This window comes from Lynx rufus, unplaced genomic scaffold (genome assembly GCF_022079265.1).
Source record: "Lynx rufus isolate CCGP_SWC_20201006 ecotype Redwood Valley unplaced genomic scaffold, mLynRuf1.p SCAF_7, whole genome shotgun sequence".
NCBI classification, from domain to species: Eukaryota; Metazoa; Chordata; class Mammalia; order Carnivora; family Felidae; genus Lynx; species Lynx rufus.
In genome coordinates this window covers 36,209,658-36,222,715 of record NW_025814889.1, presented here as the reverse complement: position 1 = coordinate 36,222,715, position 13,058 = coordinate 36,209,658, and the positions used below count along the sequence as shown (strand labels likewise).

The following is a 13,058-nucleotide window of genomic DNA, read 5'->3' as shown; positions in this document are numbered from 1 at the left end:
CTTCAGTGAACAGCCAAGTACATTTCCTCCTCTGTGCCTCTGTGAATAGTTCATACTATTTCTCCAGACCCTCTTTCCTGCCCTCATCTCAACAGCCACACTCTTCAAGAAACTTCCTCTTCCTTCTTTCCTTTTTTTCTGTCTTTGCAGTTTTATTTTGCTGTAATTCACACACCATGCAATTCACCTATTTAAAGTGTACAATTCAATAGGTTTAGTACATTCTCAGAATTGGACAACTGTCACCACATCAATTGTCAAACATTTTCATCATTCTAAAAAGAAACACATATTTATTAGCAATCACTCCCAATTACCCCATCCCACCCCAGCCTTAGGCAGCCACTAATCTACTTTCTGACTCTGGATTTACCTATTCTGGACATTTCATAAAAATGGAATCATACAGTATGTGGTCTTCTGTTGACTGGCTTATTTGACTCAGCATAGTGTTTTCATGGTTCATGTTATATACCATGTATCAGAACTAAATTCCTTTTCATTGGCAAAACAATCAATACTTTTTGAATGAATATTTTATACATTTCTATTTGCCCCTTTTCAGTCTTGGAATATCAGAATTACATGTTTAAAAACACATGCAGCTTTGAATATTTATATTATATCTTTTTATCCAAATTTCTTATAAAATTGATGCTGCTTGTGGTATTAAATAATATAGAAGTATATAGAGTAAACAAAATTAATTAAAGACCTAAATCTGAGACCTAAAACTATAAAAATGCTAGCAGAAAACACAGGCAGTAATTTCTTTGGATTTTTGCCTTAGCAACATTTTTCTAGATTTGTCTCCTCAGGCAAGGGAAATAACAGCAAAAATAAACTATTGGGATTACACCAAAATAAAAAGCTTTTGCACAATGAAGGAAACCATCAACAAAACAAAAAGGTAATCTACTGAATAGGAGAAAATATTTGCAAAGGATACATCCAGTAAGAGGTTAATATCCAAAATATATAAAGAACTTGTACAACTCAACACCAAAAAAATAAATAAATTAATTAATTAATTAAAAATCTTATTAAAAATGGGCAGAGGACTAGACATTTTTCCAGAGAAGACATACAGGTGGCCAACAGACATATGAAAAGGTGTTCAACATCACTAATCATTAGGGAAATGCAAATCAAAACCATGATGAGGTATCACCTCATACCTGTCAGAATGGTTAGAATCAAAAAGACAAGAAGTAACAAGTGTTGATGAGGCTATGGGGAAAAGAAGACCCTTGTGCACTCTTGGAAGTAATGTAATTGGTACAACGTGGAAACCAGTGTGGAGACTCCTCAAAAAAATTAAAAATAAAACACCATATGATTAAGTAATTCTACTAATGGCTATTTACCCAAAGAAAATGAAAATACTAATTTGAAAAGATACATTCTTCCCTATGTTTATTCCAGCTTTATTTACCATAGCCAAATTATGGAAGCAATCCAAGTGTCTGTCAATAGATGAATGGATAAAGAATTGATAAAGAAGATAGAGGGAGGGAGGAAGGGAGAGACGTATCTACACATACACATATATACAATGGAATATTACTCAACCGTAAAAAAGGAATGAAATCTTGCCATTTGCAACAATATGGATGGACCTAGAGGGCATTATGCTAAGTGAAATAAGTCAGAGAAAGACAAACACCATATGATTTCACTTATATGTGGAATCTAAAAAACAAAACAATTGAATAAACAAATAAAAAGCATAAACAGACCTATAAATACAGACAACAAACTGGTGGTTGTCAGAGAGGATGGGGATGGGTGACTGAGCAAAATGGATGAAGAGGAGTGGGAGATACAGGCTTTCAGTTATGGAATGAATCATGAGGATAAAAGGTACAGCGTAGAGAATATAGTCAGTGGTATAGTGATAGTGTTGTCATGGTGACAGATGGTAGCCACACTTGTGGTGAGCATAGCATAAACATATAGGTATGTTCAATCACTCTGTTGTACACCTGAAACTAATGTAATATTGTGTGTCAACTGTAATTAAAAAAAAAAAAGTATAGAGAGTAAAATTGAAAGTCCTTCCATCCCTTAGCAGTATCAAAGTACCCACTTCCCCAAATCTATACCAACACAGATTAACAGTCTTTTGCCAGTGTGATAGGGGGAACAAAACTCTATCTTGTTTAATTTGTATCTCTTTAACTACTCATTAGTAATTATTAATACTCAGTGAGGTTGTGTATTTTTTATGTGCTTATTAGCCATTTGTTTTTCTTCAATGAGTTTTTTTGTTCATATCCTCTGCCCATTTTTCTATTATTAGGCTTGTATACAAGCCTAATACTTTCATAATACATTGATCCCAATCCTTTGTCTTTTTTTCCTTTATTTATTTTAATTTATGTTGAGGTATATTCTCTCTATACCCTCTTTGTTGAGAGTTGTTATAAATGGATGTTGAATTTTATCAAATCCTTTTTCTACATCTGTTGGGATGATCATATGACTTTTGGCCTTCATGTTGTTACTGTAGTTTATCACATTTTACTGATTTGCAGATGTTGAAGCATCCTTGCATGCTTAGAATAAATCCCACTTGATCATGGTGTACATCCTTTTAATGCAGTATTAAATGCAGTTTGCTAATATTTTATTGAGGATCTTGTATCTATGTTCATCAGCAGTATTGGCCACAATTTTCTTTCTTTGTGGTATCTTTTCTGATTTTGGTATCAGTAATATTGGCTTTGTAAAATGAGTCTGGCACTGTCCCTCCTCTTCTATTTTTTGGAAGAGTTTGAGAAGGATTGGTATTAATTCTTCTTTAAATGTTCGATAGAATTCACCAGTGAAGTCATTTGGTCCTGGGCTTTTGTTTGTTGGGAGGTTTTTGATTACTGATTCAGTTCCCTTGCTAAAAATCTGTTTGTTCCAATTTTTTATTTCTTCATGATTCAGTTATGTAGGTTGTATGTTTCTAGGAATTTATGCATTTCTTCTAGGTTGTCCAGTTTGTTGGCATATAATTTTTTGTAGTAATCTTTTTTGATTCTTTGCTTTTCTCTGGTACAGGTTATAACATCTCATCTTTAATTTCCAATTTTGAGTTCTCTTACTTTTTTTCTTGGTAAATTTAGCTAAAGGTTGGTCTATTTATCTTTTCAAAAAACCAGCTCTTAGTTTCATTGATCTTTTCTATTGTCATTTTAGTCTCAATTTCATTTCTATTGTTTTTTTTAGTCTTTTTTGTTATTTTGTTCCTTCTGCTAACTTTGGGCTTAGTTCTTTTTCTAATTCCTTGAGGTATAAAGTTAGGTTGTTTGAGATCTTTCTTGCTTCTTACTGTAGGCATCTGTCACTATGAGTTTCCCTCTTAAGAACTGTTTTTACTGTAGCCCATAGATTTGGTATGTTGTATTTTCATTTTTGTCTCAAGTAATTTTTTTTAAGTTTATTTATGTATTTTGAGAGAGTGCGAGCAGGGGAGGGCAGAAAGAGAGGGAGAGAGAGAGAATTCCAAGCAGGGTCTGCACTGTCAGCACAGAGCTGACACAAATCAGCACAGGGTTCGAACCCACAAACCGTGAGATCATGACCTGAGCCAAAACCAAGAGTCAGACGCTTAACCAACTAATCCACCCAGACGCTCCTCAAGTAATTTTTGATTTCTTTCTTAGCCCTTGGTCACATGTTGTTTAATCTACAAATATTTGTGAATTTTCCTGTTTTCACTTTGTAACATTTCTAGTTTCATATCATTGTGGTTGGAAAACATGCTTGATGTGATTTCAGTCTTAAATTTATTAAGATTTGTTTTGTGGCTTTCATATGATCTATCCTGGAGAATGTTTTGTATGCACATGAGAAGAATATGAATTCACAGTATAATTTTTAAATTTAGATCTTTAGGTAATTTCAAATTTATGTTTATGTATGATATGAGCAAGAATCTGACCACAACTGGGCCCAGTTGACCTAATACAGTTAATTGATTTCAAATGCCTCCTGATCAGATTCTAAATCCCATTGATCTAATTTCATCAGTACAATACTCTTCTAATTCGTGGCTTTTTACAGTATGTTTTGTAATCTGGTAAGCCAGTCCACACATTGTTTTTCTTCCTTTAAAATATTTTCTTGGTTCCTGTTGTATATTTATACATAGGGATAAATTTTAGAATTAGTTAGCAAGCTCTGAAAGAGCCTTTGGGATTTGGTCTGAAATGTATTTATAGTATATTTTTAGGTGAAAACAAAATCAGCTTACAAATAATCTATATACTATCATTGCCATTTTGTTTCTAAAATTACACGTGTGTGTGTGTGTGTGTGTGTATGTGTGTAATAAAACAAAGTCTCAAAGAATATATGACAAAATATGTAGCAGTGGTTATCTCCTGATGCTAATATTACAGTTGATTTTTTTTCTTGGTGTTTTTGTTTTAAAATTTTTCTACAATGCATGCGTAATACTTTTTGAATTAGAAAAAAAAACCTGAAAATTTTTAAACTAAAATGAATCCATTAAGTAACTTCGTGATTATCTGCTTAGCAGAAGCCAAATTAGAAAAATATTTCATAGGAAATGAATATGTGACTTGTAGAGAGTAAAGTGCAGATACCCGACTCAGAATATAAACCAAAGATGTTCACAATATTCCTAGGAAGGACTGAGATGGGAAACTGAAGCAATACAACCTCACAACCTCCTCTGTTACTTTGTGTGATTGACTTCAGTTCTGTTCAAGAGATTTGAGAATAGTGGCCTTTTCACCTAGCAGTATTTCTGGGTTATATTCTTTGCAGCTGTATTTAAAAGGCACTTTGCTTCTTTGGTTTCCCCATTTCAGAGATTCATATTCATATGACACAGTCAGACCTTGAGATGCGTCAAGACTTAGAGTAGTCTAAATCTGGTCCTTGCATGTCCTGGTATTCAGTCAACATTTAACAGAATAAAGATTGCAAAATCTGTTCCCAACTCTTTGATATATTTGAAGACGCAGCATGCTAATTCTTGGCTCACAGCATGTGGATTCTGTCAGCAGTGTAATTAAAACTTGGTTCTTAAAAAAAAAAAACTTGGTTCTATTTGCCTTTTAATCTACATGCTCTGTCTAGGTAATCTTACCTATTCAACAATAATTGTAACAACATCTAACATACATAATTTTCTGTGTGTCAGGTATTGTACTGCAGTTTATATAAATAGCTCATTCAGTCCTTAAAACAGGGGCACCTGGGTGGCTCAATCTATTGAGCTGTCAGCACAGAGCCCGCCGCGGGGCTCAAACCCACAAACCATGAGATCATGACCTGAGCCAAAGTCAGATGCTTAACCGACTGAGCAATCCAGGTGCCCCCATGTTAGCCCTCCTTAACTCTCACCTGGGCTTGCCACAAAACTTCTTTTAGCTTAGTGTTCCCTCCACTCAGGCTAACATGTTTTTATCTTCACAGGTCTCTTCTAAAAAAATGAAGCTGACCATGTTACTACACTGTCTGAAAACTCTTGGACTTCCTTTTTGTGGGTGTTTCTTTCTTTGTTTTTTAACCAGATTCAATCTGAACTCCTTAGCTTTACAAACAGTCTGGCCCTGTCTGTTGTCCTCATCTTCATTTACTTTTTTTAATTTATTTTTAATTTTTTTATTTTTTTTAATTTTATTTTTTTAATTTACATCCAAATTAGTTAGCATAATCAGCTTCATTTTCTGTCACTCTCTGCCCAGCCCCCTTACCTTATGCTCTAGCCATGCTGAGAAGCTCCCTCATCCCCAAGGTCCCACGCCCTTTCTTAGCCCTACACACCTGCCCTTGTTTCATGTGCTTGAAAGCCTCTTCTGCCTTTGACCTCCCAGCAAACTCCCGCTCAGCCTTCAAGATTCACACCACATACTGCCTTCAGTAGCATCTTCTTACACTCCTCCAGGATGCAAACAGCCCTATTATGTCTTCCACTACAGTGCATGTCTGAGCCTCGGCCACGGCCCCTACCATCCTGTGTTGTAATGATCTGTTTGTGTGTTTTCTTCCATTAACCCAAGTGGATCTTCAGGGAAAAGACCAGATCCGTTCCATCTTTCAGCAAGTAGTAGGCCCTCCATAAATGTTGTTTTAATGCTTGAAGGAATGTCCAAGAGAGTGTTTGAAACCAACAGGAAGTTAGAATTATATTTCTAAGCATCTTAAATGTTTCTCAAAATAATCTCTTTAGCTATATGAGCAGATAGTCTAATGTACTGAACAAAAGTGGTATATAGCAAATGGGGAAAGTCTTTTAAATTGTAAGTTTCCCTAGGATGAGAACCATTACACAAGATTAAGATCCTACCTGAGGTCATGCATGTATCCCTTTCCCCATCCTGGACAGAGGTGTGACATTGGGACACAGTGGAGAGAATGTTCCACCTGGAATGAGGGGACTGGAGCTGGGGCTCCAGCTCCGCAGATTACTGGTGAACTAGTCACACCTTCACGAACAAACACTTGATGTTAACGTTCACACTTTCCTGGTTGTTAACGTTGATGCAGGAAGACTTCACATAGAAAGTGCCTCTCTTTTTTTTTCTTAATTTTCAGCTTTATTAAGGTTTAATTGACAAAATTGTGATCTATTAAGTGCACATGATGATTTGATAGACATTGTGAAGATTCCCACAGTCGAGGTAATACATCTGTCATCTGACATACTTCCTTTTTTCCCCTTATGAGAACACTTAAGTTCTACTCTCAGCAAATTTAATTCTACAGTATGATGTTATCAACTGTAGTCATCGTATTATACATTAGGTCCTCAGACCTTATTCATGTTATAACTGAAAGTTTGTGCCCTTTTACCAACCTGCTCCATCTCCCCCACCCTCCAGCCCTTGAGAGCAACCTGTGAGTTTGACTTTTTCCCCCCAGGTCCCACTTATAAGTGATACCATGCAGTATCTGCCTTTCTGTCTGGTTTATTTCGCTTAGCACAAGGCCCTCCAGGTTCATCCATGTTGTTGGAAATGCAATTTCTTTATTCATGGACAATAATTCTTAACCCAGTGCAAACAGGATAATTTTATTTTATCTGAAATCCATCTTTTCTTTCCCTTTCAGCTTCAGAATGAGCTAGAAAAAGGTGAACGGGACAATGCAGAACTGCAGGAGTTTGCCAATGCCATTCTCCAGCAGATAGCAGATCATTGCCCCGACATCCTGGAGCAAGTGGTCAACGCATTGGAAGAGTCATCCTGACCCTGCTTTATGGGGAGTAGCCAGCCCAGCAGCCTGCTATAGTAAATCCAGGTGCCAAGAAAGAAGAGCTGGACGGAACAGGCTCCCAGGAGCTTCTGGCACCCAGCAAACACTACAGACTGTATCCCATCTTGGTTGGTCCTTCAAGTATGATTCCAGCACCCTTTCTACAGCTCTCATCTTAACTCTGCCTTTCTACTTTGGATATTGTCTCTACACTAATTTTCTTGATGTCCAGCGTAGGTAAGTGGCCAAGTTTCCATGAAGAACTGCCATCTGGTCATCAACAGTGGAGGACTGTGGAAGCTGGTGGTTCTGCCCTTACAGTGGGACATGGAGTAGGTAGCCTGTTTACCTTCTGTCCTTGACATGAGAACTAAATCTGGAATCTCCTTGGAGTTCAACATATTGAAAGAAACTTCCCCATGGACCAGAGAGCTGAGTGTTCTAATATCACAACAGGTGCTTTCTCCTAAAAGGGTTAAAAAAAAAAATCTTAAAAAGAGAGAGGGGGGAAAAGAGAGAACAGGGACAAAGAGAAACTGACTCTTCTTACTGTTTCTTTCGCTCACTTTCACATGTAATGTTTTATGCAGGGGAGCTGCAAGCAGGCCTCATGAGGGCTTAGTGAACACTAATACCACAAGTTTGGAGTCTTCACCCAGTCCTGTTTGTCTCACTCATCCTTGCTCTTCTCAACCAGTTAATAAGAAGATGGTGTGAACAGTTCTCCCCTGGTCCCTCTTGTTTAAGACCTTTGACCTTATTATACTTAATCTGTCAGATTATACGTCTCAGTCTGAAAGAGAAGAGGGGTTTGACACGAACCTTGCCATCAACCACCTGCTGCTCTGCTTCTGTAGAAGATGACCGCTCCTTGGGCCCAGGCTGGTTTCTCCTAAACATCTCCCTCATCAGCATTCTAGTCCCCTGAGCCCCTAAAGAATGCTTCTGCCTTCCCACCATCCATGTTCTATGTATGCTCTTGCGGCCCAGCGGTTGCTGAAGTTTATGACCCACCTTCTACCCTTTTAGCTTTACTCTTGATGTGCACTCCCATAACCATAGCCTCGTGCATTGTCTGGAACCTCCCTTCTGGCACAAATGAATGTTTCTCATCCCACACACATTCCTTCCTCCATTCTTTCATTCAAATAGTATGTATGAAATGCCTACTATGTGCAAGTCACTGTTAGGTATCCATCCTTGAAAAAAAGTCTCTTTTTAGTGAGGGAGAAATGTAAAGGACTCTGAGACATACCTTGTTTGAGTCAAAGCAGTAAAAGGTATACCTATCCTCTCCCTACTCCTTCTGAGTAGAAGTTCTCTTTTTCATAAAAAAATGTTTTACAGATGAGCATTTCTCACTATAATGTAATTGATGAGTTCAGGGGCAGGGAGCTGAGTCACTTACTTGCCTGCAGGATCTTATTTGGTGGTTCTGGATTTTTATTTGTCGTCGTTACCCTGCAAGAGTATAGTGTTTAGGAGGGCTGCAGTAGTAGATAGTGTTTTCTTCACACATCTGTGTACACCACATGGAACTTGGCCAGCTCCATGTTGTGGATCAAAAAATTGACCCTAAAGTTGCAAATCAAGTTGAAGGTATTGGCATTTTGAGGGGCATTTTTCCCAGGCTTAGACAATGACAGTCATAAATAAATAATCAGGCACCAAAAAAGAGACCACTTAACCCAAATGTAGCCTTTAACCGCCTCTCCAGCCAGACGCCCACCAGATACTCACATCTTCTGATAAGAGTTGCTGGGCTAAATGCTTTTGTCTTGCATTTTGTCCTTTCCCCCTCCCCAGTTACTCACCCAAAGAATGATGCTGCCTGTAAAGTCATCACAAGCCTTCAGTCCAGTATCTTCCCACCAGCAGCCCTTGACTGTCCCATTAACTTATATGGTCATATCTCTAGCTGCCCTGATTCCCTGCTGTAAAACAGCCTCTCCTATGAGAAGCTGTAGACTGTTTCTTATCGAAGGTTTAAGTGGACTCTGCTCATAAACTTCTTACTGAGATGCTTCCTGATAGCCAGGCTGGCCAGAAGCAGGGGAAGTGGGAGATGTAGGGGTAAGATAGTAAGTGGTGGTCGTTTGTGGTCAATCACCTCAATTCCATGTATTTATTGCACTGCCCATAAATCATGTAGATAGCCCCCAGTATTTTAAGCCTGGTGTATTAGCATCTCACTTTATCTACCATAATGCAAGGAACTGAGGTATGATAATAGCCTTCACAGGACTACGGCAGAACAGAGAAGGCAGGAGAAGAGGCCATCCACAAAGAAGTGGCCTGTTTCTGGCTGTTCTCTAGCAGCTTTGGCAAGGGAAGGCATCAGCAGGTCTCCCTGGGTCCTGCTCATTCTGTCTTTGCTGTCAAATACAATACCTGTCACTTTTGCCCACTTGGTGCATGACTCTCACTGCACTTCCTTTCTTCCCCTTTTCATTTCAAGCCTTCTTGTTGCTTCTTCTCCAAAACTTTATTGAAGTCCTCTGGACAAATACTTCTAGTAAGAAAAATATTTGGGGCAAACATTATCTGTGTGGTCTCTGTGAACCGTAGCAGGGATCTCCTTGATTTCTCTTGGGTGGTCATTCTAGCATCTCAAATGGTTCTGGGGACTGTTTGGTTCTAGATGAAAGTAGGTTCTGGCTAAACTTTAGTAGTGAACATGACCTGACTGTATGTTATAGGGACAAAATTAATACAGTGTCCAGCACTTAGAGTATCTTCTTGAGTTGAGATAACTCATTGAGCCAACTTTTACTAAATGCACTATTCCCATCACACAAAGACTTATCATTGCATGACACTCTTCTGGTGTTCATGGTTTCACTAGGTCACTCAACTGCTGCCGAAGGTCTAGAGCCTTGAAAGCTCACTGCACATTGCCTATTATGTTCACCAAACTCATCCATTCCATTGGCAAGTCTAGTTGCCCCTTAGCACCTAAAGATCTGTACCCCAAATCAAGGTCATCACGAAAGGGGACAAGATGAAGAAGAGTGAGTGGAATCCAATGTGGGGCTGAAGAAATACAATGTGATTTTCTCATCTTTTCATATACCTCTATTCCAGGTACTCATTGAGTTCTTGATGAAGTATCTGAATTGAGATTTACAAAGACTTGGATACTATTTGAAATGGAAAAGATTTTAAATAGGCTTTAATATATTAAGAAATATGAATGGGAATCCCTAAATCCATCTCAGCTCTAACCTTTAACCTAGTACCTTATAACCTAACAAAGATCGAAGTGCTTCTCTCTCTTCCTTACAGTTGGTCTTTAGAAATATTAGTGAAGCAAACTGGACCCAAGACTGCCTTTGGTGTCAGTAGTAGCAGTGGGACTTGACACCTTTTGTCAATAAAAGTCTGTTTGGTTTTCCACGGGAGCTCATTGGCTCACCCACTCCCCAGAGAGAAGAGGAAGTCATTACAAAGTTTTATTAGTCATCCCTCCCCTGCGACATTCAGGATTGGCATTTGGATTTGCTGCTGATCCCAGAACCATCCTGCCCTCCCCTTTGACCCCAGCAGTGAAGCATAGGCCCGCTGGCTCCCCTCTCGGGGGTTTTGAGGAAAGAGCAAATCAAAGAATATGTTGTCGCATCGAATGTGACCCTCACGTGGCACTTCCTAAGTTACCATGGGCCCTGTGTCAGCAATATCAGTAACTCCCACGTCTGCCTCCCCAGCCTCATGTCCCTCCTGCAGGAGTTCAGAACTGGAGAAGCAGGTAAGGAGACAGTAGATGTGGTGTGGATGCTACCCTTTGCAAGCCTGCAAGGCCGACCCCTCCATCACTGCCAGTCCCTGGGCTTCTCAGAACAGCGACTTGAACTGGTCAAAGACATGTTCTAAAAAGAATCTGGCATTTTCCCCATGCGGACTAGGGGAATGTTTGGGCAAAAACACACACACACATTACAGGGAAATCCTTCTGAACAAAATGGCTGTCTTTATTTACTCTTTTTAAGCAAAAACTGTTTCCAAACTTTTTAGTGTCAAAACTGTAACCAAGCGTCTCCTGATTTCTTCCAACGTGTTTGGTGAGTGCTGTGACCCTATTGTAGGTATTTCTTCTGACTCTTTTGGGGGAAAGGTGGTTTTAGGGATTGATTTGGGGGGAGCGGATTTTTGTCCCATCCCACCTCCTCTTTGTTTCTCTGCTTGTCGATATTGTCTGTGTGGCTCAGAGCATTGGGGCAGTTACATTGTGTCCATTGTTGAGATTATTAAGATATTAAAAAGTAGTTTGTAGAACTGAAAAGTTAAAGAGCTGTGTTTTTAAAAATGCAAAATGATATCATGTTAATAAAGGAATTCAAGCTATGGGGCAGCCCAACTCCTCCCCCTCCTCCCAAGTTGGCTTAGGTGGCACCTGGGCTAGCCACTTGGGAAACACGATGACCACACTCTAGGTAGGGGACTGCCTGAGTGAAAGAGACAACTGCTGCGTAAAAGGAATTGGAATCTGGGGCTCAGAGAGTCCCCACTGTGCCAGAGATTTCCTATACATCCTCAGGACCCCCTGGGTAGAGGTTTCAAATTTTGTGACCCCATAACCACCCTCAAACCCACATTGGTCCCAGCTCAGTGTGCCTAATACTGTGTGGTAACCTAGGCTTGACTCGGAAGCGCCACACCCGGCAGCCCTGTACAGGCCACAGAACCTCTTTCCTGCCCACTTGGTGCTATATCATCCAGTGACTCATCCACTATGGGCCAAGCAGTGGCCAGCCTGGAGCCTGCAATCCAGGTGAATGAATTGTACTCAGATCTCAGTTCCTTCTGGCTTCAGTCCCTAGATTCCTTCCCTTTAAGCTTTTTAGACCCTACATCTCCCCGGCCCAGGCTGTCTCTCTTGGCCCTAGAGATGCCCTGATCAGGAAAGGACGGGAACCCTGCTGAAGCCAGAGAATTCGCCCTGGGCCAGAACAATCGCTCTGAGCCCAGCCCTTCTTTCCACACCGCACCAGTATTGCATTCACGCTCCAATGCAGCCAGACCTACCTGAGGGCAACACACCATCCGTTCTGGCCTGTCTGCCCACGCAGGACTAGCCGACTAGCCCAGGAACCTGCTGAGCACACCGGGATGTCCAGGATGGGGACTCGGGGGTCTCCCTGGGACTCGCCCCCTCTGCTTTGGAAGAGGGGAGCTGCACTTTAGTGAGGAGCTGAGGAGCACTGGGCACTGACTCCTAGCTTGAGTTCCTTTTGGTGACAGTAGCAGCCGCAATGATGGTGTCTGTGATGCAGATGCACCTGCTGCCTTCAACTGTGTGTGTGTGTGTGCGTGCGTGTGTGTTTGCGTGTGTGTGTGTGTGATGGCCAGAGTCATGTTACTGACAGGATAATGACATTACAAAGAAATTGTGTTATAGTCAACTTTGCCTTGATAATTATTGTAAACACTTTGTCCATTTTTTCTTTTTTATTCACAAACTAAATCCATCAGGAAATTATAAAGTTATTTAAAAATTGTGTGCTGTGTCTTTCTTTGAGTCTCATTCAGTCTGATTACCCAAGTGAGATTAGTCCTCAAATGCCAGAAAAGCAGGGAGAAGCCAGTGGTCTCCCAGAGATTAACGCTTTGGTAAGTAAGCCAAGAACCAGTGGGGCTCCAGGTTAAGGTGGGGCCGGAGGAGCCCAAGGCTGGCTCAGTCCTGAAGGGCCTGGCGGGGTGATGCCCCCAAATGAGTAGGCCTCCTTCAGGCTCCCATCTGAACTCTGGATTGGCAACCCCTGAGTTCCTTTTTTTTTTTTTTTTAATTAAAAAAAATTTTATTTTAATATTTATTTTTGAGAGTGAGAGAGAGAGAATGT

At 40.1% G+C, this 13,058-nt stretch overlaps 1 protein-coding gene across 1 annotated transcript in view; it reads left to right on the top strand.

The window, feature by feature from the left end:
- Nucleotides 1-12,716, top strand: part of ERC1 (ELKS/RAB6-interacting/CAST family member 1) — a 516,249-nt gene extending 503,533 nt beyond the window's left edge. Inside the window, exon 19 of the mRNA XM_047065409.1 lies at nucleotides 7,078-12,716. Within this exon, the coding sequence (XP_046921365.1) occupies nucleotides 7,078-7,215 (138 nt within the window). The 3' untranslated portion in view covers nucleotides 7,216-12,716. The remainder of the gene's footprint in view (nucleotides 1-7,077) is intronic.
- The last annotated feature ends 342 nt before the right edge of the window (nucleotides 12,717-13,058 follow it).